General features: G+C 36.7%; 1 protein-coding gene and 1 long non-coding RNA gene across 11 annotated transcripts in view; both read left to right on the top strand.

Moving 5' to 3' along the window:
• Positions 1-25,199, top strand: part of LOC127529615 (uncharacterized) — a 487,131-nt gene that overhangs the window by 222,705 nt on the left and 239,227 nt on the right. The window lies entirely within an intron of this gene.
• Positions 1-25,199, top strand: part of tnrc18 (trinucleotide repeat containing 18) — a 143,936-nt gene that overhangs the window by 68,034 nt on the left and 50,703 nt on the right. For all 7 annotated transcript variants that reach the window (XM_051933759.1, XM_051933763.1, XM_051933758.1 and 4 more), the window contains exons 6-17: positions 1,108-1,210; positions 4,492-4,697; positions 7,852-7,998; positions 8,219-8,403; positions 9,261-9,684; positions 11,484-12,494; positions 12,727-12,878; positions 17,896-18,032; positions 18,446-18,568; positions 19,640-19,814; positions 21,427-21,799; positions 22,332-22,619. In XM_051933759.1, the coding sequence (XP_051789719.1) occupies positions 1,108-1,210; positions 4,492-4,697; positions 7,852-7,998; positions 8,219-8,403; positions 9,261-9,684; positions 11,484-12,494; positions 12,727-12,878; positions 17,896-18,032; positions 18,446-18,568; positions 19,640-19,814; positions 21,427-21,799; positions 22,332-22,619 (3,324 nt within the window). The remainder of the gene's footprint in view (positions 1-1,107; positions 1,211-4,491; positions 4,698-7,851; positions 7,999-8,218; positions 8,404-9,260; positions 9,685-11,483; positions 12,495-12,726; positions 12,879-17,895; positions 18,033-18,445; positions 18,569-19,639; positions 19,815-21,426; positions 21,800-22,331; positions 22,620-25,199) is intronic.

Below are 25,199 nucleotides of genomic sequence, written 5' to 3'. Positions count from 1 at the left end.
GGGTGTCAAATGAACTTTGTGAAAGTTTTCTGAGAAAATGTAAAACTTCACAGCAGAGGGCAAGAATCTATGACTTATTGTAAACCCTCCCTTGTTTCATTAATATGTTGAAGCATCAGTTTTATGTGGGTATTACTAGCTATAGTGCAGGTCAGTCACATTATTACTGATGAAGACTTGAACCTTAAAAGTTTTATTTAAAAAAAAAAAAAAAACAAAGAACTTGTGGTGTCTTCAAAGAAGAGAGTTAACTGACCAGTTGTTAAAATTAACATATTTACAATACTACTTTGAAAGTATTTCTACTACTCATTGGTATATTTTTAATTCTTTACGTTTATGTATATCACATATTTTACACTGGATTGGTGGTGTTCTCATAGCAGTGAAAAAGTGTATATTAGGAGCAGGAGGATTTTTATTTTTATAAACATACATAACTGGCCTACATTTTGTTTCTCCAAAATCTTCTATTATACTCTAAGATAATATGCTGAGGATTATATATCTTTGTGATGACAAAAATGAGACTTGGTCCTTGAGGTCTAAACAGTGTTACACAAGTGGTGATCTAACGTTTAAAGTTAATGTTGGAAAGACTGAAGGAGAAGAGGGAATAAATGAAACTTCTAAGCCCTCATGTTTAATTTGCAATGAATATGCACATGCATGCTTAATAAATATTTGAATAACCTTATTAGGATGAATTTTAAAGACCTTAAAAAGGGCTGTTTTCAAGGAATGTATTAAATGCTGTCTGGTGTCAACTTTAAACTTTTTCAAAGTTTGAGGCCTGAAAGCAGTTCCTTCATAGTACATTTTTAATCTTGAAGGTTATATATAACAGCTGCTGCATTCCATTAGTTTATTTTATTGTGGCAGTTGTGACTTACATTCTTTCATAAATAGTGAATGGGGCAAACATAATATTTACAAAGCCATAAACAAAAAAATGATTTTTAAAGGAGTTTTAGCATATTTATATTACCATGGCACTTTTTTTGAAAACTTGAATGTAATTTTCTCTTCCCATTACTCCTGAAGGGATGAAAACCTAATGTTTTCATGCTGCATAGTTAGTAATACCATTTATGTTCCTTTCCGAAGGATCTAGCCGTCCAGATGATGATCGTGTAGATGACCGTGGCCGTCACCGTGACGACCGTCTTCTGACAAGCAGATTAGAAAGAGAGCAAGAAAAACTGCTTCGGTGAGTGACAACTGGTGAAATGCTGCCTTCAATCAGTTATTTTATTGATCTTTAGTATGAGATAGGACAGTTGCATAATAGTATTCTAAAGTTTGGCATATCAAGACTTTTTGTCTGGGTGGAGGGACTTGGATTATAAATATTTGCAACAGATGCTATCCTTTGCCTTTTCACTAACACTACAAAAATCTGTCTGACAGGTCTGAAGCTATGTACTGAGCAGCAGTACTTTATTTTCATATATAAATATTATTAATAAGGATATTTGGCTTGAATCATGCAATTGCTACTTTTCTTGGTTTTAAGCTAATATAGAAGAAAGGATAATTTATGTGATAACCTTCCTGAGTGTTACTGAATTTTCTTATTTAAGCAAGTAGATTAATTTTTATAAGGAAGTTGTACACAATCCTTTATTTTAACTAATATTTAAAACTAGTATACGCTTTAAACACTCAATTTTTAATTGCAGTTCAAAAAGCCTTTTTCAGAGTGGCATTCACAGTTTATTTTTATAGACTGAACCTACCTCTCTTGCAGTCCATTTTTCCCCTCTACCTTTTTAAGAGAGGCACTGGCAATTAAAAGCTTAGGCAACAATCAAATGCTGGACAGCTGTGTTGAAGTCATTGTCTTGCATTAAATGTTCGCTTCTTATTCTATTTGTGAGTAATGTTGTGTATCAAAAATACCTTCAGGTTTAACTATTGTCTGTAATCTATGCAATACATCAACGTAAAATTTATTTAACATTGGTTCACCGTTCAACGCACAGCCTTTCCTTGAACTCTGTCTCAGTTGTAGGATTAATTCATGGATTAGATTTGCCAACTGGAGTAGTGCTTTGGTTTGGTTGGTGTGTGTGTGTGTTTTCTTTTATGATGTGGTTTATGTCTGATGTAGATGAAAGGGTTGTGTTTTATGTAAACATTAAAGTCTGGTGAGTTTGATGTTGAGTGCCTTTTTATAAAAAAATGGGCATTTGTTATGCCATAGAGAGACAGTGGAATGTATGAATTACAATAAAATAAGAACTACTTCACGTGTGTGTGTGTGTGAGTGTATATACATATGCATCATGTAAAAGACAGACGGTGAAGTGGTTTATTTTCATACTACATTCCTGGAAAAAGAAGAGAAAGCTCAAACCAAAAATGGGCAATCTGCCCTTTGAAGGTTTCTAGTTAGTACTGTAAGAGGAACGGTACTTTTTCTCATTAATTCTGATAACAAGCCTTCTTCAGAAAGGTAGATAGAATCATACAAATACTTTAGTGAATAAATGTTTCGGCTCCCAGGAATTTCCCCCAAATGTTCTGGGCGAAGTAACAGATTTCAGATTCTGTATGTCCTGGGCATCAAACTCCAATCCCAAGTCATACTTATAATATCCATAGATATTATAAGTAGGAGATTAAGGGGTTATCTTTATCAGTAAAGAGTTGTGTTTTGGATGGTTTGGTCATTAGCACACGATTTCCTCTAGCATTCAGTATTTGCTCACATTTTAAAATTGTGTGTAGTGTAGTGATTATTGTGGCTAAACTTGCTTTAATTTTTAGTATTACAAGAAGATAACTTAAAAGACTTGACATCGATAAAAAAATATGCAAAACTCAATTCATTTAATGACTGCTTTTGGTGGATCACTGCTAGTGTGAATGCCTGAATGGAGCAATTCAGAACGGGAAAGAATCAGTAGGCATAATGCCTGGAGACCACGGAGATACAGTCGACCCTTGATATACAACCGGCCCGACATGCGAACAACTTGATTTACGACCAAAATTTTTGTTTTGATTTGCGACCAACATCTTGCATTATGACCCGAATGTGGTCACGTGTATCCGCTTGCGCGATTGTAAACAAACAACCGAGAGCGTTAGTAAGTGTCAGTCTGAGCCTAGGTACATGTGTTTGTGGACGTAATTTCGGTCATTGCAGTGATTTACCTATATATATAATTCACTAAGACCATGCAAGCAAGACACATAATTGCTAAGGAAGGAAGAGAAGGTAACAAAGGTAAAGAAAGTGATCACAATCGAAACGAAGAAGGAAATTGTGTGGAAATATGAGAGTGCTGTTCCTGAGACCGATCTCGCTAATATGTACAGCATGTCAAAATCCACCATCTCGACAATTTTACAAAGAAAAGATTTGCATAAGGAGGCTCCTTCTAAACAACCACCTTCCGTTTCATTTTCCTCCTCCTCCTTTCCTGCAGCCCAAAGATGTCAAATTAAATGGTGAGTACAGTATGAAATTCTTGTTTCTAGAATAGAATAGAATGCCTTTTATTGTCACTATACACATGTACAATGAGATTAAAAGCAGCTCCTTCAGTGCAGACATATGTGTAGAACACAACAAGTAAATAAACAAATGGTACGAAAAGATGCAAAGAAGTTGCAAAAAAAAGTTCTGCATAGGGCTTGTATGGTTGTTTCTTTAGCCTTAGCATAACGCCGGATCTGCGGCCCCGCTTCTGCTTCCTTTCCCTCCTCCGTCTGCGTCGTCTCCTAGACCCGACAACAATCCACGGAGAGCCCGCTGGTCTCACTGTGTTGTCTGGGATGTTGTGCGTGTGATGAAAAACACTCGAAACAGATGTCTGACTCTGGACACCGATGTCTATAAGGTTCTGACGGGTGTAGCGGATGTTCGCCGAACCGATCGTGCACAAACAAGCAAGAAAAAAAAAGTACAAAAACAACAAAAAAGTGCACTGAAAAGGAGAGCCCTGAGCCGCTGCGACCATGTGCGCCGCCATGCTCCTAGCTTAATCTAGCCTACTTCTGGTAGGCTAGGCACTTTTTATGACTTTTTGGTTAGTACATTAGAAAAATTATTGGTGTTTTGGTAAATTATGCACATTGTACAACCCTTTTTTAGTATGAAAAGGTTAAGTAAGTGTTGCAGTGGGAGGTTCGGAACGCATTATGGGTATTTCCATTATTTCTTATGGGAAAAATAGTCTTGACTTACAACCAACTTGAGTTACAACCAGCCCTCGCGAACGAATTAAGTTCGTAAGTCAAGGGTCCACTGTATTCCGTAGTACAGGATCTTAAAACATCATTTTCTTAAATTGTATGCATATATGTAAAATATAAATTGTTTTGATACTTCATTATGAGAAATGTAATAAAAAATGAACATTTCCTGTTGATGTACTATCTAAATGGCAATTAGATGCTTGACAATACTGTTATACTTTTAAGTTTTTTCTTTTTTTAATTAACTTTCTTTGTCCTCTCTTTTCTTATATTCAATCATAGAGAAAGTAAGGAATTGGCAGATTTTACCAGGATTCATCCACCTGGTATTTCTGCAAATGGTTTGAATTCAAATCTTATGGTAACAGGAGGTCCTCCATTAACAAATTCAGGGAGATGGACTGCTGATCCCACAGGCCACTTAGCTTCCCACCATTGGATTCCTCGCACAGGCAGCCCCTCCATGTGGTTAGCTGGTTCTCCATATGGTAAGCAGTTTTGCTAAAAACTTGACATCACCATCTTTTATTGGCATTTAAGCACTTGATATAATGGTATGCAAAACATTTTTTTGAGTTTGACCACATACTAATTGAGTTTGTACTATTCACAATATTTTCACAATCGATATTGGGGCTGAATTTAAATATTACAGACACTGATTGTGGAATTGCCTTCAAAATAAATTAAATTCACAGACTGAGACAATGTTTTAATTTTGTGCCCAGTAATTGTACTACTAATGTAGCTATACTTGTAAAACAGTATGATAAGCAGAATTTTCAAATTACTTTAATACATGTTAATTCTGAGCAGCACTATTGCTGTATTTTTTAATTTGCACATTGTCTTCTGTTTTGTGTATGTTTTCTCCCATATCACTAAAAGGTTTATGTGAAGTTAGCTGGTGACAGTATAGTTTGTCTGGTACTGTATGAGTGAGACTTGTTATATGTGTGTGTTTATGCAGTGGACTGGCGTCCCATTCTCCATAGGTTCCTGTTTCGTATCCAGAGATGTAGGATTAGCCTATAAAGAAAATGTGGGTTTAGGAAATGGGTAGATGCTTCTGAATTTAAATAAATTGCATTTTTTTAGTATCTTGTAAATTTTTAATACTTGAACTAGGTTTAGAAATGTATTTTTGAATCTATACTAATTTTATTAAAATATTTTGGATTTAGAGAAAGAATGGATGGATTTTATTATTGTTAAAGTATTCTTAATAAAAAATACTAAAACCTTTGACCAGAGAAGTAACATTTTGACTACATTAGACAAAAGGGAATAATCTTCCTAAATATATTTAAATTAATCACTATCTTCTTATTGAATTGAGACATTTCAAATGAACAAAGAATGCAGTGAAATGTTTGACACCAGTTGTATTGCATAAAAATATACACAATATATATGTATATATAGTTGTGAAGTTCTTTAGATAGGAAATGTTTTGTCTTGATCCATTTGAAGTAATCATTGAAACTTTACTGTAGTAGTGGTTCTTAATGTCTTATTTTTACGTGTCTGAGTTTGGCGAGTCTTTATAATATAATGTAAAATATTTGTTTTTTTTCCCCCAAAGTGTCATTCACAGTGAATCCCATCTCATACCACTTAAAAATGCACATAAGACATAAATCAAAGTACAAGAAATAATGTAGTACAATATATACAGTATTATAGAAACAGGTCACAAGTGTTTAGATACTGGAAAGATTCTACTAATTCTTTCTCACCAGGGTGGGTTTTGAGAAGAAATTACTCGTGCTGAAACATTAATTTGCTGAAGGTATTTGTGCTACTCTACCTATTTTCTGTAAGAAACATTTTATCAAAAAAAAATCAATCTGGTGATGACCATGAGTAAATTTTGCTTAAAAGTGGATTGCAACAGTTTATGGTTCAGTCAGTTTGAGTATTTCTAAATGAATCCAAAGGGTTATGAAGATGGAGCTCAGAGTGAGTAGGGAGTGGTGATGTAAACAGTAAATAGTAACAATACAACAGACAGCAAGTATGTGGTCACAATAGGTAAATCTTCTATGGCTGAAAAATCTCCTAAGAAGACCATCCATCCATCCATCCATTTTCCAACCTGCTGAATCTGAACACAGGGTCACGGGGGTCTGCTGGAGCCAATCCCAGCCAACACAGGGCACAAGGCAGGAACCAATCCCGGGCAGGGTGCCAACCCACCGCAGCCTAAGAAGACCTCTGATTAAAATGTAAATGTGTGTGAACAGATTATTTTATGTCTGTTGAAAATAAACATAACTTGTTGCCAAGGAGAAACTCTCCTGTTAAACCAGATTATACCTTGGTGTTAAAGGCATCACTGGGCTAGTGGTAAGAGTGAATGATGAACTGCTGCCGCCTTATGTGGTTCCTGTCACTGTCAATTACAACAATACTGCTTCAGTCAATATAAGGTTAAAAGGAATGGCAGCTACGTTTATGAAAAGATGAACTGTAAAATATGCTTTCAAAGTAAACAGTGTGACTGGCACCCTGTATAGATAGTGTTCCTGCCTTACACCTAATGATTGCTGAGACACACTCCAGCTGCCCTGCGATCCTGCCCTGGATATGTGGGTTAAGATAATTGATAGATAGATGGATGGACAAACTAAACAGTGTGCTGTCACATCTAGGAGAAGAAAGGAACTACCATTAAATGAGTTGTTAAAGAAGAGCCATAGGAGGTGTAATTTTCAGTGATCATTACATTCAAAACAGTAACTGTGACTAATGATGCTGACACAACTCCAGTAGAAACACAGACAAGACTGCACAGCACCCAGCATTTCATTGCACATCTGAATGATTAAGTCAAGTAAGTTAACATTACAGACTCGATGAAAGTGTCAAACATGCCATACCCGAATATGTTCACAGCATTTCAACACATAGTATACATACAGACCACAATGCTGCTCTAAATACCATTTACTGCTTTTATGGCATGTAGTGATGCACCAATCAAAATAAAAGCAAGATATGAATTAATCAAGTTTCAGGTACTGAACTGTTGAATTGCTAATAGCAAGTTTACCTTTTTATTGTCTCTCAGTGTCTCAGTGCTGTCTTTTGTTTGGTTTCTTTTTCTCTCCCCTGTCTAACCATAGTTAGAGAAATATTTTTAAAAAATAACTAATACATGAGCAGAAAAGGACACTGTAGCCATGAATATTTAAAGTGAATAACCTTGAGGAAACTAGGGTGTGTTTTTAGAAAGAAACACCATGGGCAGTGCCTTTTAGGCAGCTGATTTCACTACTGTTCACTGATTCCTTTAACAAGTTGCCCCAGATGTTCATTCTCAATTGAGAATCACATCTGGATCTGTGAGACTGACTACCAACTAGAAGTCTTAATTTTTGGTTAGAATTGGTCATCAGACAAGTGCTTTAAATGAATAACTGCCTTAAAGCAACTAAAGTGGTAATTTTGATGTGGCATAGTCATTTTTGCAAGCCTTTTCCTACTTACCCACTCGCATTTCTAATTAACTTACATTTATATGTAATAAATGTCTTTTTAAAAGAAAATAAAAACATTCAACTTTTATATAGATACATCTCCATTTTATATTTTATTCAATTTCTGTGCTGAACAAACTATTTCTGTGTTTTATCCTAGGCTTGGGACACCCATCTTTGCATCAAAGCATGCCTACGGGCTATCATGCTGGCCTTCCAGGCTCTATACCTTCACCATACCAGTTTGCACGTGATCCCCAGTCTGGGCAGCTGTTAGTTATTCCAACAGAACACCTTCCACACTTTGGTAAGGGTTTTTCTCTAACTTTTTATTTTGTTTGTTGTGGTACCACTCTGCCAAACCCTGCATGTCTGCAGAATTATGTGTTTCATAAGATTTTAGGAGAGAATCCATTTCCTAATGCACAAATTTCATCTAGTATGCACAAAACTACACCTAACCAAGGTATAACTATTGTAACTTTTTAATATGTTCATATACTGCTCTGTTATTCCTTTTCTGGTAGCTGAATTGATGGAACGGGCACCCCCTCTCTGGCCAGCTGTGTATCCTCCAGCTGGAAGTACACTTCAGCATGCACATCAGCTTCAACTACTGTCTCACCAGCAGTTGCTAAGACAGCATGAAATGTATATTTTCCATCAGCAAGCTGCACAAGCAATGGAACTTCAAAGAAGTGCACAACTTGTGGTGAGTTCATATGTCTGCTCTATCTCGCAGATGGTCTAAGAAAGAAGATCTTAGACAGGTGCAATGTAAACCTTAAGTTACAGCACCAATGAAAGAGAACTTCATTTGAAACTGTAATCCTTCCAGAATTTTTTTTTCTTCACCTTATCTAAAAACAATTTCTTTGAACCTTTAATGATTGACTACTATGATAACCTTAAGCTTTTAGGTCAATACAAAAGTATCTACCCAAACATGGGGAGGAGGTGAACAAAGATTACTTTTTATCCAAGAAAATAAATAGAAGTTAAATGTTAATAAAACAGTGCATGTTATTTTAATAATGAAACTCTTGATATTTTTCTCATACTTACAATTCTGAGTAATAGTTGTGGTACCTGTCTGTATGTAGAGGTTCATTTGGCTGGCTCTGTACTGTTCTTTTCGGTGGGGTTTAAGCAAAATTAATTTCTTTGAACAAATAATTTTTTCTGAACTTGCTAGAGATATTGGTAGCTGCTGAATATTTTGTACTTTTCTATTGTAGACATAGTCTAATTGTTTCCTAAACAAGATGGTCTGTTAAAGTGAGTTAGGCACAATCATTAAATTTAAAAAAAAAAAAGAAAAAGGATAATGTATGTTCGGGTTTATTTTTAAGAGGCAAGAAAGGTATGTGGCTGCTTTTCAAAGCTATAAACTTTTACAGTAGTTTCTACTTTAGGCAGCCAGATCTTGTAATTTGCCAAGGAACTGCTAATTTTAACTTGGATTAGCTCACAGAATTCACCTCTAAGGCATAACTGGTGTTTCTCACCAGAAATACTTTGTGGACCATGGAGCAATAGTGATATATGAAAATGTCTTTCTGTCTACAGGAACGTCTGAAGGCCAGCGAACAAAGAAATGAAGTTGAAGACAAGGCCTGCAAAAGAGGCAATGAAACCAAACATGGACTTGTTGCTGCGTGTCCCCCTGCCTCTCATTCCAGAAAGCAACAATCTCTTTCACCGGCCCCATCTACATCTTATGGCAAAGTTGTGACACCCCAACCGCTCACTCCCTCCCCTTTGCCCGTCACTGCCCTCAAATCTGGTGGTGAACACAAAGTAGAAGAGGCCATTTCCCAGCAGCTCTACTCACATCCTTCAGCTCCAGGTCATCGTCCATCCAGTCCCCCAACTGCTTCCCCACCACCTGAGCCTCCTGTTCCTCCTAAGGAGGAAGTCTTGGAGGAACTAGAAAAGAAAGAACATGATTTTTGTAAAGAAGCTTCTAAAACCTTTCAAGCAATGTTTTCTGGTGAGTGTAGGATTTACTGATGTGTTTTTTTAAATAATACTTTTTTTAGCAGTGAAGAATATTAATATTTGACATGTACAAATCTGAGTTGTGAAAATGTATTTGTAAGGTGTAATAGGAAGCAATAAATTGGGATATGCTGTTTTTATTTTTTTCCAATTGTTTCTACTATGGGAGGTTAATCTTCCGTCTCCTTGAATGTCCTTTTGTGGATGAGAGTTATAGTTGGTAATATACCATGCTAGGCAAACCAGTCCACTCTATTCTCTTAACTTTTTATAGCTTCTCCTGTCATGAAGAGTGACTTGAGCAGCCCTGTTCAGGAAACATAGTTTGTCTGTTTTTATTTGCGTTCTTATTCTTTTAGTTACTTTCAATATCCATGACCATAGGTGAAGCTTTTAATGTGATTGTTAAGTCAAAATGACTTAGCTGTGTGATTCCCTGGGTATTTTCCTTTATCTTGGATATCAATAGTCATGAACCATGCTGATTGAGTAGATAAGCGAGGCTTTAAAATCAAAAGAACGGCAGCCTATTAAAACTTGGAGAATTAAAAGTGTAAAAAGTTCAAGACTGTGCACTTTCAAAAAAATCAAATAATTCCATAAATAAATAAAATTGTGCTATAAAACAGTCTATGTCTTGGGGCGTTCAATAAATAATAAACCCAGTAAATAAGTTAAAAGTACAACAGTGGAGAGGTAAAACTCTTCATGTTTTTTTAATAACTATGTCCTCGTCAGGACACTGAGATTCTGCAGCAGTGTAGCCTGATGCATCCCAGTCTATCACGCAGACCCGAATTGCCTCTACATCTGGACACCACAGTTCACAGAGCTTCCACCTCTGTCGCAGCTTCCCAAGAGCGCCTTGCCCGTCCATGAATGCCACTGCATCTTGTTTCTTCCAAGACACAGCCCCAAATCTTGCTTCTTTCAATTCATCCGACAAGCGATCATGCTACCTTTGAAACAAAACTTTCTTTTTGCTACAAAGGCTACTCCCCTTGAACTCTTCTTACCACAGGCTGCTGCCTCACTACTGTGGTGTAATACAGTATCAGAAAACAGATGATATTGCCCAGATTTGTTTGTCAGTCCTTTGGTCACCAGTACCTTCATTCATGAACATGTCCTTCAGATATATGAAGTCCTCACCTTTGGCAGCTTCTCACCGTTTAATTGTAGGGACTAGGGAGCACAACACTCTTTACAGGATAAGTACCATGACCTCACATTTTGAGGTTCTAATTCTCACTCTAGCCTTATTATAATCGACTTGGTACTGTTCAGTGTCTATTGGTGATCATGGTCTGCGAAGGTCAAATGTACGTTACCATCCTCAAGTGGTGCAACCTTAGATGTCCAAACTCTATACTTGAAAAGTGTCATCAGTGTCTTGATACTCCCTTCAAGGATCCATTTATGGACCTGGGTCTGGAGTGGATATTTGCTGGCCATGTGATCTACAGAGCATTGCCAGGCTCGGCCTAAAAGAGCTGCATGTAGTCTCTATGTGTGTCACCACCCAAAAAGACAAGGATAAAGGTTAGGTCAATGCCATTTGATTGTCAGGTTTTGTTTTCCCTAATTGCTTTTCAGGCAATATCCTTTTACAATATGAGCAGAATTTTATAATTGCTTTCAGTGGCTATGTACATTCAGTGAATTATGTTAGTTTTCTTAAAACTTCAGATTTGCATTAGAAAGTTTTTCTTAATTATTTTGTCAAACTTCATTTCATTGATTCAAGCTTTTTGAAGTCTTTAAGACTGCTGTCTTGATATATTTTCACAGAAATCCCTCCAGGCTATTCTTTGCAATCAATAACTGCTCCTTTTGGTGGCAATTACCCCTACCTCCTACAGCCTGCTGCTGCTGCGGATGCCGATGGACTGGCTCCAGATGTGCCCTTGCCAGAGGAAACCTCTGAGCATTTGGCTACCTCACCTGAAGTTAAACCCATGCATTTACACTCGCCCAACACTGTACAACACCTGCATACTTCTGAGGAAGAACAATCAATAGCTGAGAACTCCGAGCACAAAGAAGAGCCGCAGCTTGATGAAAATTGTGAGAGCCTATGCCAAGAAAATCTGGTAGAAGAGAATGAGAGTATTGCTCTCATGGAATGTGTCAATAAAGATCATAATTTGGCTAGTGAACAGGAAATGCAGCCCATAATGGAAATGTGTGCAGGTGTCCTGGAGCAGGAACAAGAAAAGGACATCGGAGAAGTAGAGAATGACAATCCTGCCATAGTAAACTGCCACAATTCCTACCAACTCCTGAACTGCCAGGAAACTAAGCAGCCCCAGATTGAAGAACAAAAAGTGGAAACATGTACAGAATTTGTGAACTTTGACACTTCTGAAACCTACCAGGATTCTTTAGAACTTCAGCCAAGGGCAGAAGGCTTTTTAGATATGGACACATGTGACTTGAGCTGTAACAAAATAGAGGAAGAACAGGCAGTAGAGACTATATCAAACATACTGCCTTTAACATTAGATAATCCTCAAGTTACTTTATCTGGCAAAGAGACTGTTGTTTCCTCTCCATCTAGCAACTTTGATTCAGTGGATATTAAGTCCGAAGATCCTATGGCGGGTATGAATGCTTTGGTGGCAGCCACTGAACTACCACAAGCATGTTCCCTGCCAACGTTAAATAGTGACATTATTCTTCCTGCAGTCTTTGAGACTGCCCCCAGTTTTCCTGCCATTGATTCAGATGACCTTCATGGAATTGCCCTGTTGAGTGAAATTGCTGAGTTAGAGCTAAAGCGAAGGAGGAATGAGATCAACTGTAAGTCTTTTTTGCATTGAGTCAATTTTAAGTTAAATGATTTATTATATTGTCTGGTGAACATGTTTTGGTTTTGTTGTAAGCAAACCATGGCTACTTTGTAGCTGACTCACAATGAACTGGTATACCTGTAATTTACAAAAGGTTTATGTGCTTTTTTTATTTCCTTGTTAGAACAGTTAGTGGAATAGTTTGGTTACTTTAAGAGATGTGTTTTTTTGTCCCCTTTCAGGCACAATGAGAGCTGATTTAGAAAGTCTATTGGTTGCAGGCACAAAAGTTTTAATGGAAGCACTTGCATGCAAGCCTGCAATAACTATCCGGCTACCTCGAGAGCTAAACCCGAACAAGAAATACAGCTGGATGCAGAAAAAAGACGAGCCTGTAAGAATAATAATTCCTTCTGTATCTACGTTTGCTTTTTGGATTTACTTTGTTCTCTGTAAAGTTAGAGGCGTTGCTGATATAAGAGTTTGAATTTGTTCTAGACTTTTTCCAACTTACAGAGAAGTTATGGTGAAATGTTAAAGTAACACTGTTTTGTAGGTTTGCACTTACAGTAATTTGACATTACTGTACTTGGTATAATTCACAGGTGAACAGTTTTTAAAGGAAGTATAGTTTTCAGGTAACAGACCACCAGATCAACTAATAAAGCAAAAATATTAGTTAAAGAAAACATTTTTTTAGCTACCTTTGTAAAATAGAGATTTTTAAGGGGCATTCTTCTAGACCCCATAAATATCACGTTTATATTCTTCATATGGAATTAATCGGCTGTCAAGATTTTGTGCCCAAATAGCAATTTAGTTTCTCTTTTATCATACACTAATTTTTTTGAGAGATGACAGTACTAATGAGTCACATGTAGTGGAGCTCAGAGATATTTGTCAGTCCTATGATTATTGCACATGAGGGGAATATGTGATCTGTGTGTTTTTTTTTTCACCCCTTTATTGTATTTTATTACCATAAAATTTGTAATATTGTACTACACACAAAGTAAATTCTGTAATTATTTTAACACCTTTAATGTTTCCATATGCTTACTCACGACAGTGATAAAGCAATAAAATTGTACAGCATTTGGGTACATATTATAGTATATAACTGTCCATCCATCCATCCATTCTCTTCCGCTTATCCGAGGTCGGGTCGCGGGGGCAGCAGCTTGAGCAGAGATGCCCAGACTTCCCTCTCCCCGGCCACTTCTTCTAGCTCTTCCGGGAGAATCCGAGGTGTTCCCAGGCCAGCCGGGAGACATAGTCCCTCCAGCGTGTCCTGGGTCTTCCCCGGGGCCTCCTCCCGGTTGGACGTGCCCGGAACACCTCCCCAGGGAGGCGTCCAGGAGGCATCCTGATCAGATGCCCGAGCCACCTAATCTGACTCCTCTCGATGCGGAGGAGCAGCGGCTCTACTCTGAGCCCCTCCCGGATGACTGAGCTTCTCACCCTATCTTTAAGGGAGAGCCCAGACACCCTGCGGAGGAAACTCATGTCAGCCGCTTGTATTCGCGATCTCGTTCTTTCGGTCACTACCCATAGCTCATGACCATATATATATAGTATATAACTGTCCACAGTGAAAATTAGTCTGATCTACCTTGCACATTGCTTCATTTAATCTCTATGCACGCTTTAAATATGTGGTCAACTATTCAATACCAAACTGCTATAGAATGCTACTTTATCAAAAAAGATTCATGATTTCTTCTCCATTACCCTTCCAAACCACCATAGTTGCTCAGCATCAATAGTTTTTATTTATTTTTTGTTATGGGGACAGGTATGTCTTGTCATTTATTTATAAATTGTATTGGGAGGTCATGTTTGTTTTTCCTGAGCACTGGTGTAATGTCTAAATGTGTTCTGGTAAACAGTGGTACACTCAGTAATTTTTAACACTTAAATATTTCTGTTAACTTGTAAAGTACTATTTTTCTTTTATCACACAGTGGTGGTGACAGTGGTTAGAGCTACTGACTCCATTTGACTTGACATTTTGAATTGACCTGATGTAATCATTGGTGTGACTGTGAATGTGCTCAAAAATAAACTAGCCCCTTTTCAGAATTATTAATCTTCTGAAACACCTTAAGCTGACTTTGTTGTCCTCTGAGAGAAAATAAGAGATTTTTAACCAGGAGATTTTTTTAAAAGGTTAGAAGCCTTAGTTACCATGCCACCATTTTAAATAGCAATGACAGAACCATGTCATACATTGTGACTCGGGTGTTCAAATGGGTAGCAGAGGGTGTCATAGCCAAACTGCAACCATGAAAAATAAATGCAAAATGGCAGTGCACACTCGGAAAATCCATTCTGAAATGGCACCTTAATACTAATAATAATAATAATTCATTAAATTTATATAATGCTTTTCTCACTACTCAAAGCGCTATTCACTCAGGGAGGAACTGGGAAGCGAACCCACAATCTTCCACAGTCTCCTTACTGCAAAGCAGCAGCACTACCACTGCGCCACCTGTTTAAAGATGTCACCATCATAACAAATACAAATTACAACATGGAAAACAAAGTAAATGTACACAAAAATGTGCAAAAATAAGTAATTATCATTGACATTAACAGTTTCTGCCTTGCACCCTCTTCTACCATTATCGATACTGGCATCCCATGACCTTAAGCTATTTATAGCAGGGTCATGCTCAATAGATTAATGACTAGAGTTTGTCTTTGAATTTCAGTACAATGAATATAGAAACCGGGTCCTCCCTGCGTGGAGTTTGCATGTTCTCCCCTTGTCTGCGTGGGTTTCCTCTGGGTACTCCGGTTTCCTCCCACAGTCCAAAGACATGCAGGTTAGGTGCATTGGTGATCCTAAATTGTCCCTAGTGTGTGCTTGGTGTGTGTGTGTGTGTGTGTGTGTGTGCCCTATGGTGGGCTGGCGCCCTACCCGGGATTTGTTTCCTGCCTTTTGCCCTGTGTTGGCTGGGATTGGCTCCAGCAGACCCCCCGTGACCCTGTAGTTAGGATATAGCGGGTTGGATAATAGATGGATGGATGAATATAGAAACTCAAGTTTAATGAGGAATGCAACATTAAAATGTAACGGCTGATGTATGTTCTTTTTTTTATTTGTGGTCCCGGAAAATGATAAATATATTTGGGACTTTAGGCAAATTTAAGATTGTAATTGTGAAGTGGATTAATTATAGTGCAGATTAATACACCTGGAATGCCAACACTTTGCTCTCAAGGTCTGCCTGGTAGTAAAGAAGGCTTCTAATAAAAACCACACACAATACGCCACTGCAAAGTAGATTGTGGCATACAAAGTTGACTGAGTGATAAGAACATTGCAGGTATTTAATTAATATTGTTGGTAATCCAGCCCAACAAATGGTAAATTAGTAGACCTGTATGAGTGCTTTAGCATAACAATGAAAAACATTGTTTGGCTGCACTAAATAGCTATTTTTTCAGGAATTTTGGAGAAGCAGTAGCTTATACTGAAGAAAAATAATCAAGTTCTGTAAATTTGTTGATTTCAACTCACGTAATAATAAGCTTGTTTAGTGGCAATTTAGTGTTTTTCACAAATCCCATCTATTTGGGTGCTTACCTGTAAACTGTAAGGTTGAGGGAATATGTGAACAACACTGAAACTGTATATAATACTCAAATTTACAGTATATTATAAAAGCTTATTTTGCCTGCTCCCTTTAGGTGTCGCCACAGCGGATCATCTTTTTCCATATCTTCCTGTCCTCTCTATCTTACTCTGTCACACCCACCACTTGCATGTCCTCTTTCACCACATCCACAGACCTCCTCTTAGGCCTTCCTCTTTTCCTCTTGCCTGGCAGCTCCATCCCTAGCATTTTTCTCCCAAGCATACTCAACATCTCTCCTCTGCACATGTCAGTGGGGGTCATAGACCTTTTTTGATATGTACAGAACCCTATCTCTGTGTCTGAGCCTGTCATATGTTTAATGCTGTCAATACAGGAATAACCAGGTGTCCTCATATGTATAAACAAAACAAGCTCCAGTAAACTTTGGGAGTGGTCAACCTGCAATTTTTTCCAAAGTTCATGTATTAAGGAATTATACTATCTTTGTTTGTGATCGATCATCCATTGCCACTATGGAAATATAGAAACAATGTTATTCATTGATAGATGCGTACAGTTGTATCGGTCATTGACTGTTGTATAGATGTCTGTAAAATACATTTTCTGATTGTCTTGACAAAGTATTGGAGCCTTTTCCAGCAGCACCTGGCACTCTAATCATGCTTCAAAAATGTTCTTTTTTTTCCAAGTGCAAATTGGCCTTTTATTAGATTTAATGGCTTGTCCACAACTAGAATTCTTGTTCTGCATCTGTAGGTAAATGTTTTGATTTTTGGCTTTTGTTACAGTGGTTAATCTCAAACTATTGCCAAAATAACTCAAGTTCATCAAATAGCCTATAGATTGCTTGTTTGGCCACTTCAGAGAGCAATGCGTATATGTTAACATGAGGGAAAAGTGCCATAGATTAAACCTCCTAGGCTGGCAGAGTGCAGAATGTTTGCCACCACACAGCATATCAAGTCAGTGTGTACAGAAATAGTATAACTGGGCAGTATAATGGTGAAGTGCCTATCACTGTTGTCACAGCTCTGTGAACCTGGATGCAATTTCCAGTCCTATCATACATCTCAACCTTTTTTTTTTTTAATCCACACCTGTAAGATATGCATTCTGTATTAACTGGTTCCACAAAAGTGGCCCTGATTGAGTGAATATAGATGATTATGTGTTGATATGCTTATCATTGGACTGTCCTAGCCAACAGTTGGAATTGCCCACCAGCTGTAAACATATGACAGATTGTTGCCCCCTACAACCCTATACTGGGAAAAGCATGTTTAGAAAATTGCTGGATAGGTGGAGACAGTTTGTATGTCAACAGAATTAACATTTGTATTTCCAATGATTCTGATAGCATTCACTTTTTTAATAGGGTGCTCAATATTTGACACAAGCAAAGGCTCAGCATGATCATCTGAATTAATCTAGTTGTCTTTACGACTCAGAATTATTCTTGAGCATTTTGAACTCTTGCAGTCTTGGCAGATAAAGAAACTCTCCTTGTGAAAAATGAAATAAAGAGCAAGTAAGGAAGACTGCCCAGGGGGTAAAATAGTTTTACCTTTGAGATTAGCTTGCTAAACCTTTGCAAACTGTTTAAGATGGTTAGCTATCTTCTTCTCTAGTGTTCATGTGAAATTTCAGATTTTTGTGTTTTAAGGAAAAAATTTCCTGGTGTTCGGTGACCTGTGTCCATTTGTAGGAGATATTCACTTTAATGACTAATTATTATTTGCTGTTTCAGTCAGCTTGGATTCTGTTGGGGTAATATATATTTAAATCCTTTTTGTTTACTATCAGATGTTCTCCATTAAATCCACAATAGAAGGGATGGGTGCAATGGAGCTGGATTACAGGATGAGACTGGCAGAGCTACAGAGGCAATATAAAGACAAACAGAGAGAGCTGGCTAAGCTGCAGAAGCGAAGGGATGCAGAGTAAGTTTTTTGTTAATGTGTCAGTATTTTTTAAGACAGATTTTCCAAATCTTCATACATTGAAATTATGTGCATAATTTTTACCTCAAAATGCAGAGTTACAAATTTTAGGGAAAATGCTAACCAGATGTTTTAAAGATGAGACTTTCAACTGTTTCCTACAAATGGATTCCTTACTGAGCAAAGTTGGTAGTGATGAAGATACAGATTGGTTTAATGTTATTTTTTTTTCTTCCTCTCTCTCTCTCTCTCTCTCTTATATTGTGTGCTCAGTGCTAACTTGGACAGTTTACAAAATGTCTAGTCCAGTTTAAGATTGTTGTTAATTCAATACTGCAATTGTGCTTGTTTCAAATGAAAAATCTCCACACAAATGTCTGAATTAATTGGAGATATGAATTCTAACCTGTTAGGGAGAGACATGATGAAAAGAACCAAAGTTTAACAAGAAGAGGTCCAGGAAGACCAAGAAAGAGAAAACATGGATTAAGTACATCTTCCTCACCTCCTGGGAAAAGTGAAAGTAAATGTGGAAGGTGTGTATGGACATTTTGGAATGATGGTTCATACATGAGGTTAATGAAAATGTGTTTGGTATAGTTCTCATTTTTAGTTCAGGGCATTTCTAGTCATTTAATTACAGTAAAGAAAAAAATGTTGAATTAATTTAATCTAGTGTGTAAACACTGTCTTCTGTTAAAGATGATCGTATTTAATAACCACAATGTTTTTGGTTGAAGATGATTGTTTGGGGAGAAACAAACACTAAATTGCCCCTTCACTAATTTGTAAACTTTGAGGTGCTTCACATGACTTGCTTCAAGGTACATGCACAAAAAATTAAACACCAAACACATTGAAAGAGTTTTTTAAATTGTTTCACTGTGTGACAGATTAAGGTTTCCGTGACTCCTTGAACCCTCAGACCAGACGTCAGACACCAGATAAAAGTCCAAATATTGAATTTATTATAATAATAATGTGCACAAAGCACCACCTCTCCACAAATCTCCTAAATCAATAACTAATCAATAAACAATAACCAATCCTCCACACTCCCAGACGCGTTGCCACCCTTCCACCAAGCTCAGCTCAACGTCTGGGATTTCCCATCGTCCTTTTATATTCCCTGACCCGGAGGTGTTCCTGTCCAACAATCCCACAAGTCCTTATGACTTCCGGGTCAGGGTAAAAGTCCTTTTCCTCAACCCGGAAGCACGTCGTTTCTTCTTGTCATGTGATCATGACGCACTTCCGGGTTATAGGGCACGTAAGAGTCCTTGAGCCTCCCTGCAGCGTCCTCTGGTGGGCCTCACGGTGTCCAGCAGGGTTGGGAATAAAAACTCCATTGTCCATAATTCCTTGCTGGTCTTCGGGGCACTTCCATGCTACAGGGAGGGCTCCATCTAGCGGCCTGGGGGTATTGGCTGGGGTAAATGGCTGGCCATCCCTCACAACTGTTATGTTATCATTAGTAGTCATTAACATTATAGGTTTAACTTTGATTTTAAATAGTATGTTTAATTATTGTGTTCCTCTCAGTTTGTTTAATTAATAAAAATATGTTTAAGTTGCTCATTTTCAACTCTTCTGTTCTTCCAAACTAGACTTGGCAAGAGCCTCTTACTCTCTGAGGACTCGGAGACCGGTGAGATCACTGGTAAACGGTTTCGTGGCCTGAATCCAGAGGAGGAAGAAGAGCTAGACAGCATTGGCATTCAAATGAAAAAGAAAAGCAAAATTTGGGATGATCAGGAAGCATCATCTAGCTTTTCCTTGGAGGTTGGTAGCTTGCATACAAATGTTACCCTTTACATGTTACTGAGAGTTTCTGTCTTCTTGTATACAACAATAGTAACTAATTAACTTGGATATATTTTTGACTCCTTGGTTGATCTCTATAGTCCTAAAAATACGCCCAGAAATAGAATTCTTACTTACTGTCTGTCATTACTCTATTTTCATCCATTTTTTGATCCCACTTTTCCAATTTGGTGTCACAGAGAGCAAGGGGTTATCCTGACAGCATTGTAAGAAATATAGGAACCAAGCACAGCATTTACTAGCTACTATATGTTGCTGTAACGTGAAATACTAAGATTTTTTTTTTATCATACACACACAACTAGGTTTTTGTCCCATTTTCACCAAAAAGTAAAAACTCGTAACAGTGATATTAGAACAGGCCATTGAGCCCAACAAAATACATTAACTCTATTCATCTAATTTATCCAGAATAACACTAAGATGAGTATTGAAGGTCCCTAAAGTCCTACGCTCTATGAAACTACTTTGTAATTTATTATTTGTGTTTGTGTATGGTCCTCTGTATAAAGAAAGGAAAAAAATCAATAATCACTTTGTCCCAAATAGGAATAAAACTTCTCCGTGAGTATGATCTGTGAAGCACACTGTTTTGAAGGGAATTATTACATTTAAAAATGCATTTATCATATAGTACCCCATTCAGGATGGAGTCCTTATTGCACCCAATGCTGTCAGGATAATTTTAGGCTGCCGCTGAGTCATAATTTGATTGGGCAGATTTGAAGTAGATAGATGGATGTGAATATGATGCATGAACACAAGTTACTATGTAGGGATGGATACCAAATACACCTGGTAAAAGCATCATAGCTAATGAAACATACTCTGGCATCATTTTAATATTTCATCTGTTACGATATGGCTTCTTCAGTCCATTTTCATATGCAATATGAACTCCTATAATATTTCTATTATTATATATTATATATGTAATTTTTTTGTGTAAATAAATTGCTGAGAGAGGTGAAATTTGGACAGATCAACCCCCCCCCCCCCCCTTTGTTTAATGCACTCTGCCAGTAAAGATTTAGAATAGAAATAGAAGTAGGCTTATCTTCCAGTAGACTAATATAGAGTTTGTATTTGACCATGTTATATGACATTGGGAAATCTCTGTCAGAGCTTGTGGAATTCTGAGTTTTGAAGAATTGTACTAGAAAAGAATTGTACTAGAAAGTGAAGTGAGCATGAAAAGAGCACGAGAAGTGTATGTCTTTGTCCATCCACCCATCCATCCATTATCAAACCTGCTAACATGTAATTGTTATTCATTTTAATTTGAAGATGTTGTTATAAATGTATTTTGTACATATTTGGTGGTATTTATTCTCAACAGGCTAAATGCTTTTCAGAGTGCTTTTACTTTATGTGAATAATAAGTTTGTTTTTTTGTGGCTCATAGTAAAGGCCTAGGGCTGTAAATAAAAAAGTCTAAGAACTTGAGTGTCAAAAGATAACAAATGCTACAGAGTTTGAGAGCTGATTAGTATTCTAATGGTAGCATACATGCTTGCATTGAACCTTGAATTTTACTTTTCTGTTAATAATGAATATTAATTCGTAACAGATGCAGACAAAAAGCAAGAAAAAGAAGAAAATCATTGATCATGAAAAATTGGCTACCAAACTGGACAAAGCACTTTCTCTAAACAGACTCAGTAAAATCAGCAAGTCCCCATTTAAGTTTGCAGATGTTCCACTTTCAAAAACCAAAAACAGCTCTGGTAGCAAACCCCTTATTACCCATGGACTGGAAATGATCACAAAAGAAAGAAAGAAAAATCTTTCTAAAAACATGGGGATTTCACAAAAACCTTCTAAAGAAGGTAAATGCAGATCATCCTCCAAACCCAAGAAGATGAATGTTGGAATACAGGTGAAAGCTCAGCTCAAAACATCTCGCTCACCTTCAAGGTCAGAAGTCAGCAGTTATTCATACAGTAAGTGAGACATTGCTGCCTGCTTTGGTCTTGTTGTTCTATCCAATTTGATTGTATACAACAGTTCTTTCAAATGTTTATAGTGTGCTGTGAATAAATAACCGGTGGTAACTAATTGTTTAATATAGTTGTTTGTTTTTGATTTCTTCTTTTAGAAATAAACAATGCTGATAACTTGAGTAACATTTTTTTAGTTAAAATATTTGTGGGAAGAAACCGTACTATACAGTACAGTGTTAAGGTTTTTCTAGTCTCTTGGATTTTACCATATTTTTTGATAAATTAATTTTGTCCAGTTGCCTTCAAATTGGAGATTGTTAGTTATCTTCAGTAGTAGGGTAGCTGTTGTTTTATTTGTCCAAGTAAAACATAAGATTAATAGGCAGTGTTTTTAACTAGCCTTAACGTTACAGGTTCTAGTTCTGTTTTATGGGCAACCAGTTTGCATTTTTCTATTTACAGAGACATGTCTAGATTATAAAAGGTATTTTTAAACTGAACATACTAATATAATACAACTCTGTAATAACAGATACAGACTCTGAGGATGAAGATGAATCAATAAAGGATGTATGGCGGCCTCACTCTACATTAAGTACCCCTGGATTGAAGGGAAAGCTTTCCAATCCATATGGTTCTGTGTCAAAGAAGAGCAGACAATCAGCACAGCCATCCAAGAGAGGCATGTCATCATCGGTTGAAACACTGAAATCAAGGCAGGCAACAAACAAGAGAAAACACAAGCACTTTGCTTTGCTCCTTCAAGAGGCAGAGGCGCGGTCTTCCTTCAGTGACTCCTCGGAGGACTCATTTGATCAAGGTTACTAGACACACAACCTCAAAATTATAACCAAATACACACACATGCACATTATATATGTATATGTATATGTCTTTTATTTATATATATATATATATATATATATATATATATAATATTGGAAAAAAGATGCATATCATTATTGTGTTTGGGCATATTTTGATGGCGATCTAAAACTGAAGCAGCCATCTTTTGATACTGGCAGCGTAGCCTGCTCTTTCTTACATTTATATTATTGTGAATAGTTTTATTGGCTCTTTTTAGAGCCCCACCTTTTGATTTTGCTTTTTTTTTCTTTCTTCACTTATCTTTTTTTATTATTACTTTTTATCCTCTCTGTCTGGCCTTGTTAAAGGCATCAGTGGAACTGTAAATGGACAATGCTGTGTGTGTGTGAAGAGCTTGTTGTTTGTACTGCATTTTTTTTTTTACCAAGCTTTATTAAATATATTGATTTCATTTTTAACTAAAATGTGTGCTTTGTCTCTCTTGCAATGTCTTCATTAGGTTATAGGCCGCTTCCCTTCATTCCCAAATGCAGTTTACTGCTCTGTTATTCAAATATCCCTTCCTTTCAAAGGAAACAAATTCACAGTTTTGAAGATGCAGAATTATGTGGTTTGACAGTTTTTGGTAAATTGCATTCTGATGGGAAATTTTGGAATTGCCCCAAATGTTTGTATTTAATAACCAAAATCTTCAGGATTATTGATGAGGAAGGCTGATGATAAAATTAATTAAAAAGCATATCTCTTTTGGAGATTTTTTTTTCTTTTTATTCCTGACATAGAGATATGAGAAACCTACTTCCAACTGACAAGGGCAAGTGTTAAATTTGAATTTTATGGTTTAATTTATTCCTCCAGATTAATACATTTAACTCTCTGTTCTTAATGGCACCTACATTACAGAAACACAAATGAAAATTGTATACCTACCTTTATCAGGGACACTATAACAAGAAAAGTCATTGTAGTAGGTACATAAGACCTGCATTTGATGCCTATTTAATAAACATCTTCATTAGGGAAGCTTTTAATAAATGCTACAAAATTTAAATTAGATATCAAACTAGATGTCAAACTATTTAAGTATAAACCATTATTACTCAAAGTCTAATATATACGAAGATTTAATAATGCAATGTTATGGGGCTATGCAAACAAATAATGCTGGTTTTGTAAAAAGCATGTCTTAAATTTGGACAAATATGCCTTTGCTTTTTTAACTTTTTTGTTTGCTTAATACATGCATACTACTTTGTTATGGTTTTGTATTTGTTTTATACAGAAGGGATATTTGGACAATAGGGTATCTAATGGCTTTCCCTGTTTACTAAACAAATTAAATAACCTAGCTTTTCTAAATTGCTCGCTTACTCCTTGCAGCTGCTTGGCCACCCTTTCACCTATGACCCCTTCTCCTACTCATGATGCTTTTAAATGTCTTATTAGTCTTTGCATTTGCTCATCCCACTGTGCAAAAAATAATAACAAACACACAAAGCTGTTGGCTGAGAGTAGGGCAGACTGCCATGCAGTATGTGAGGTCCTTTTCTGTGTCATCTGAGTCATGCACCTTGTTCTGTAGGTAGGATATTCTTTTTTTTCGCAATGTGGCATTTGTTTGAGCTTAACCATAATACTAATTCTTTTCGCATTTTCACTGTTGCACCATAAAAAGTTACATTTCTTTAACAGTACTTAGTTTTCAAATTTAACCTTGCCAAAAATGTCTGACAGCCATGGTTATTCTTTTAAATGTGTTATAATTGCTACAACATGAAAATATAAGTTTGACCATTACAAAATAAGCACTCTTTGGCAATGAATTTACATTTCATACAATGCCAAATATGGAATGCAGTCTTTTTGGTTTATGCCTTCCCCAGCACTATTTTACATTACATTAAAATGCTCTTATTTCATAATGAAAATATTACTTTTCAATGATGATCAATCGAACGTGTGCATGTCATATTCCTATTTGTTAAGGATAACTTCTTTTTTTTTTTTTTTTTTTTTGCAAAAATTTATTGTTGGTTTCATTTTAAAGGTGAGTATTATTTTGGAGAAAACAATGTGCCCCTATGAAAAAGCACTTAAATATTCCTAAACAATGCATTACCCAATTAATCCAATATGTATCCACCACCACTTCACCCTCTCAAACAAGAATTTGCATGAATGATTTAAAACTAGAAGGTTTTCTACAAAGGTTATAGCTAATTTAGAGCTGACAGGATGACTGAAGTCTGAAGTGAAGAGCGACCCACATGCCTGGACTACCAAAGCAAACCTTCTGATTGGCTAGATACAGAAAACAACGTTTTTAACATGATTACAAGAAGCATTCTCATCTAATGAGTTAATTCATCACTTTCCGAAATTAAAAAATGTAAAGTGACTGTCCCCAGGAAAGAAAGAAAGAACACTCCATCTTCTTATGTTTATTTTTATTCAGGCTGTGTACAGAAGTGGCTCTGCAATTTTGCTTTCAGTGTTGGAAAGATTTTCACCTTTCATTTCAAATAAAAAGCATGTGTTTTTTCAATATATTTAAGCAGTGAATTTTTAAAGT

The sequence above is a fragment of the Erpetoichthys calabaricus genome, chromosome 11, assembly GCF_900747795.2.
Source record: "Erpetoichthys calabaricus chromosome 11, fErpCal1.3, whole genome shotgun sequence".
Lineage (NCBI taxonomy): Eukaryota > Metazoa > Chordata > Cladistia > Polypteriformes > Polypteridae > Erpetoichthys > Erpetoichthys calabaricus.
The sequence above is the reverse complement of the archived record's forward strand: the minus strand, read 5'-3'. Positions and strand labels throughout refer to the sequence as shown.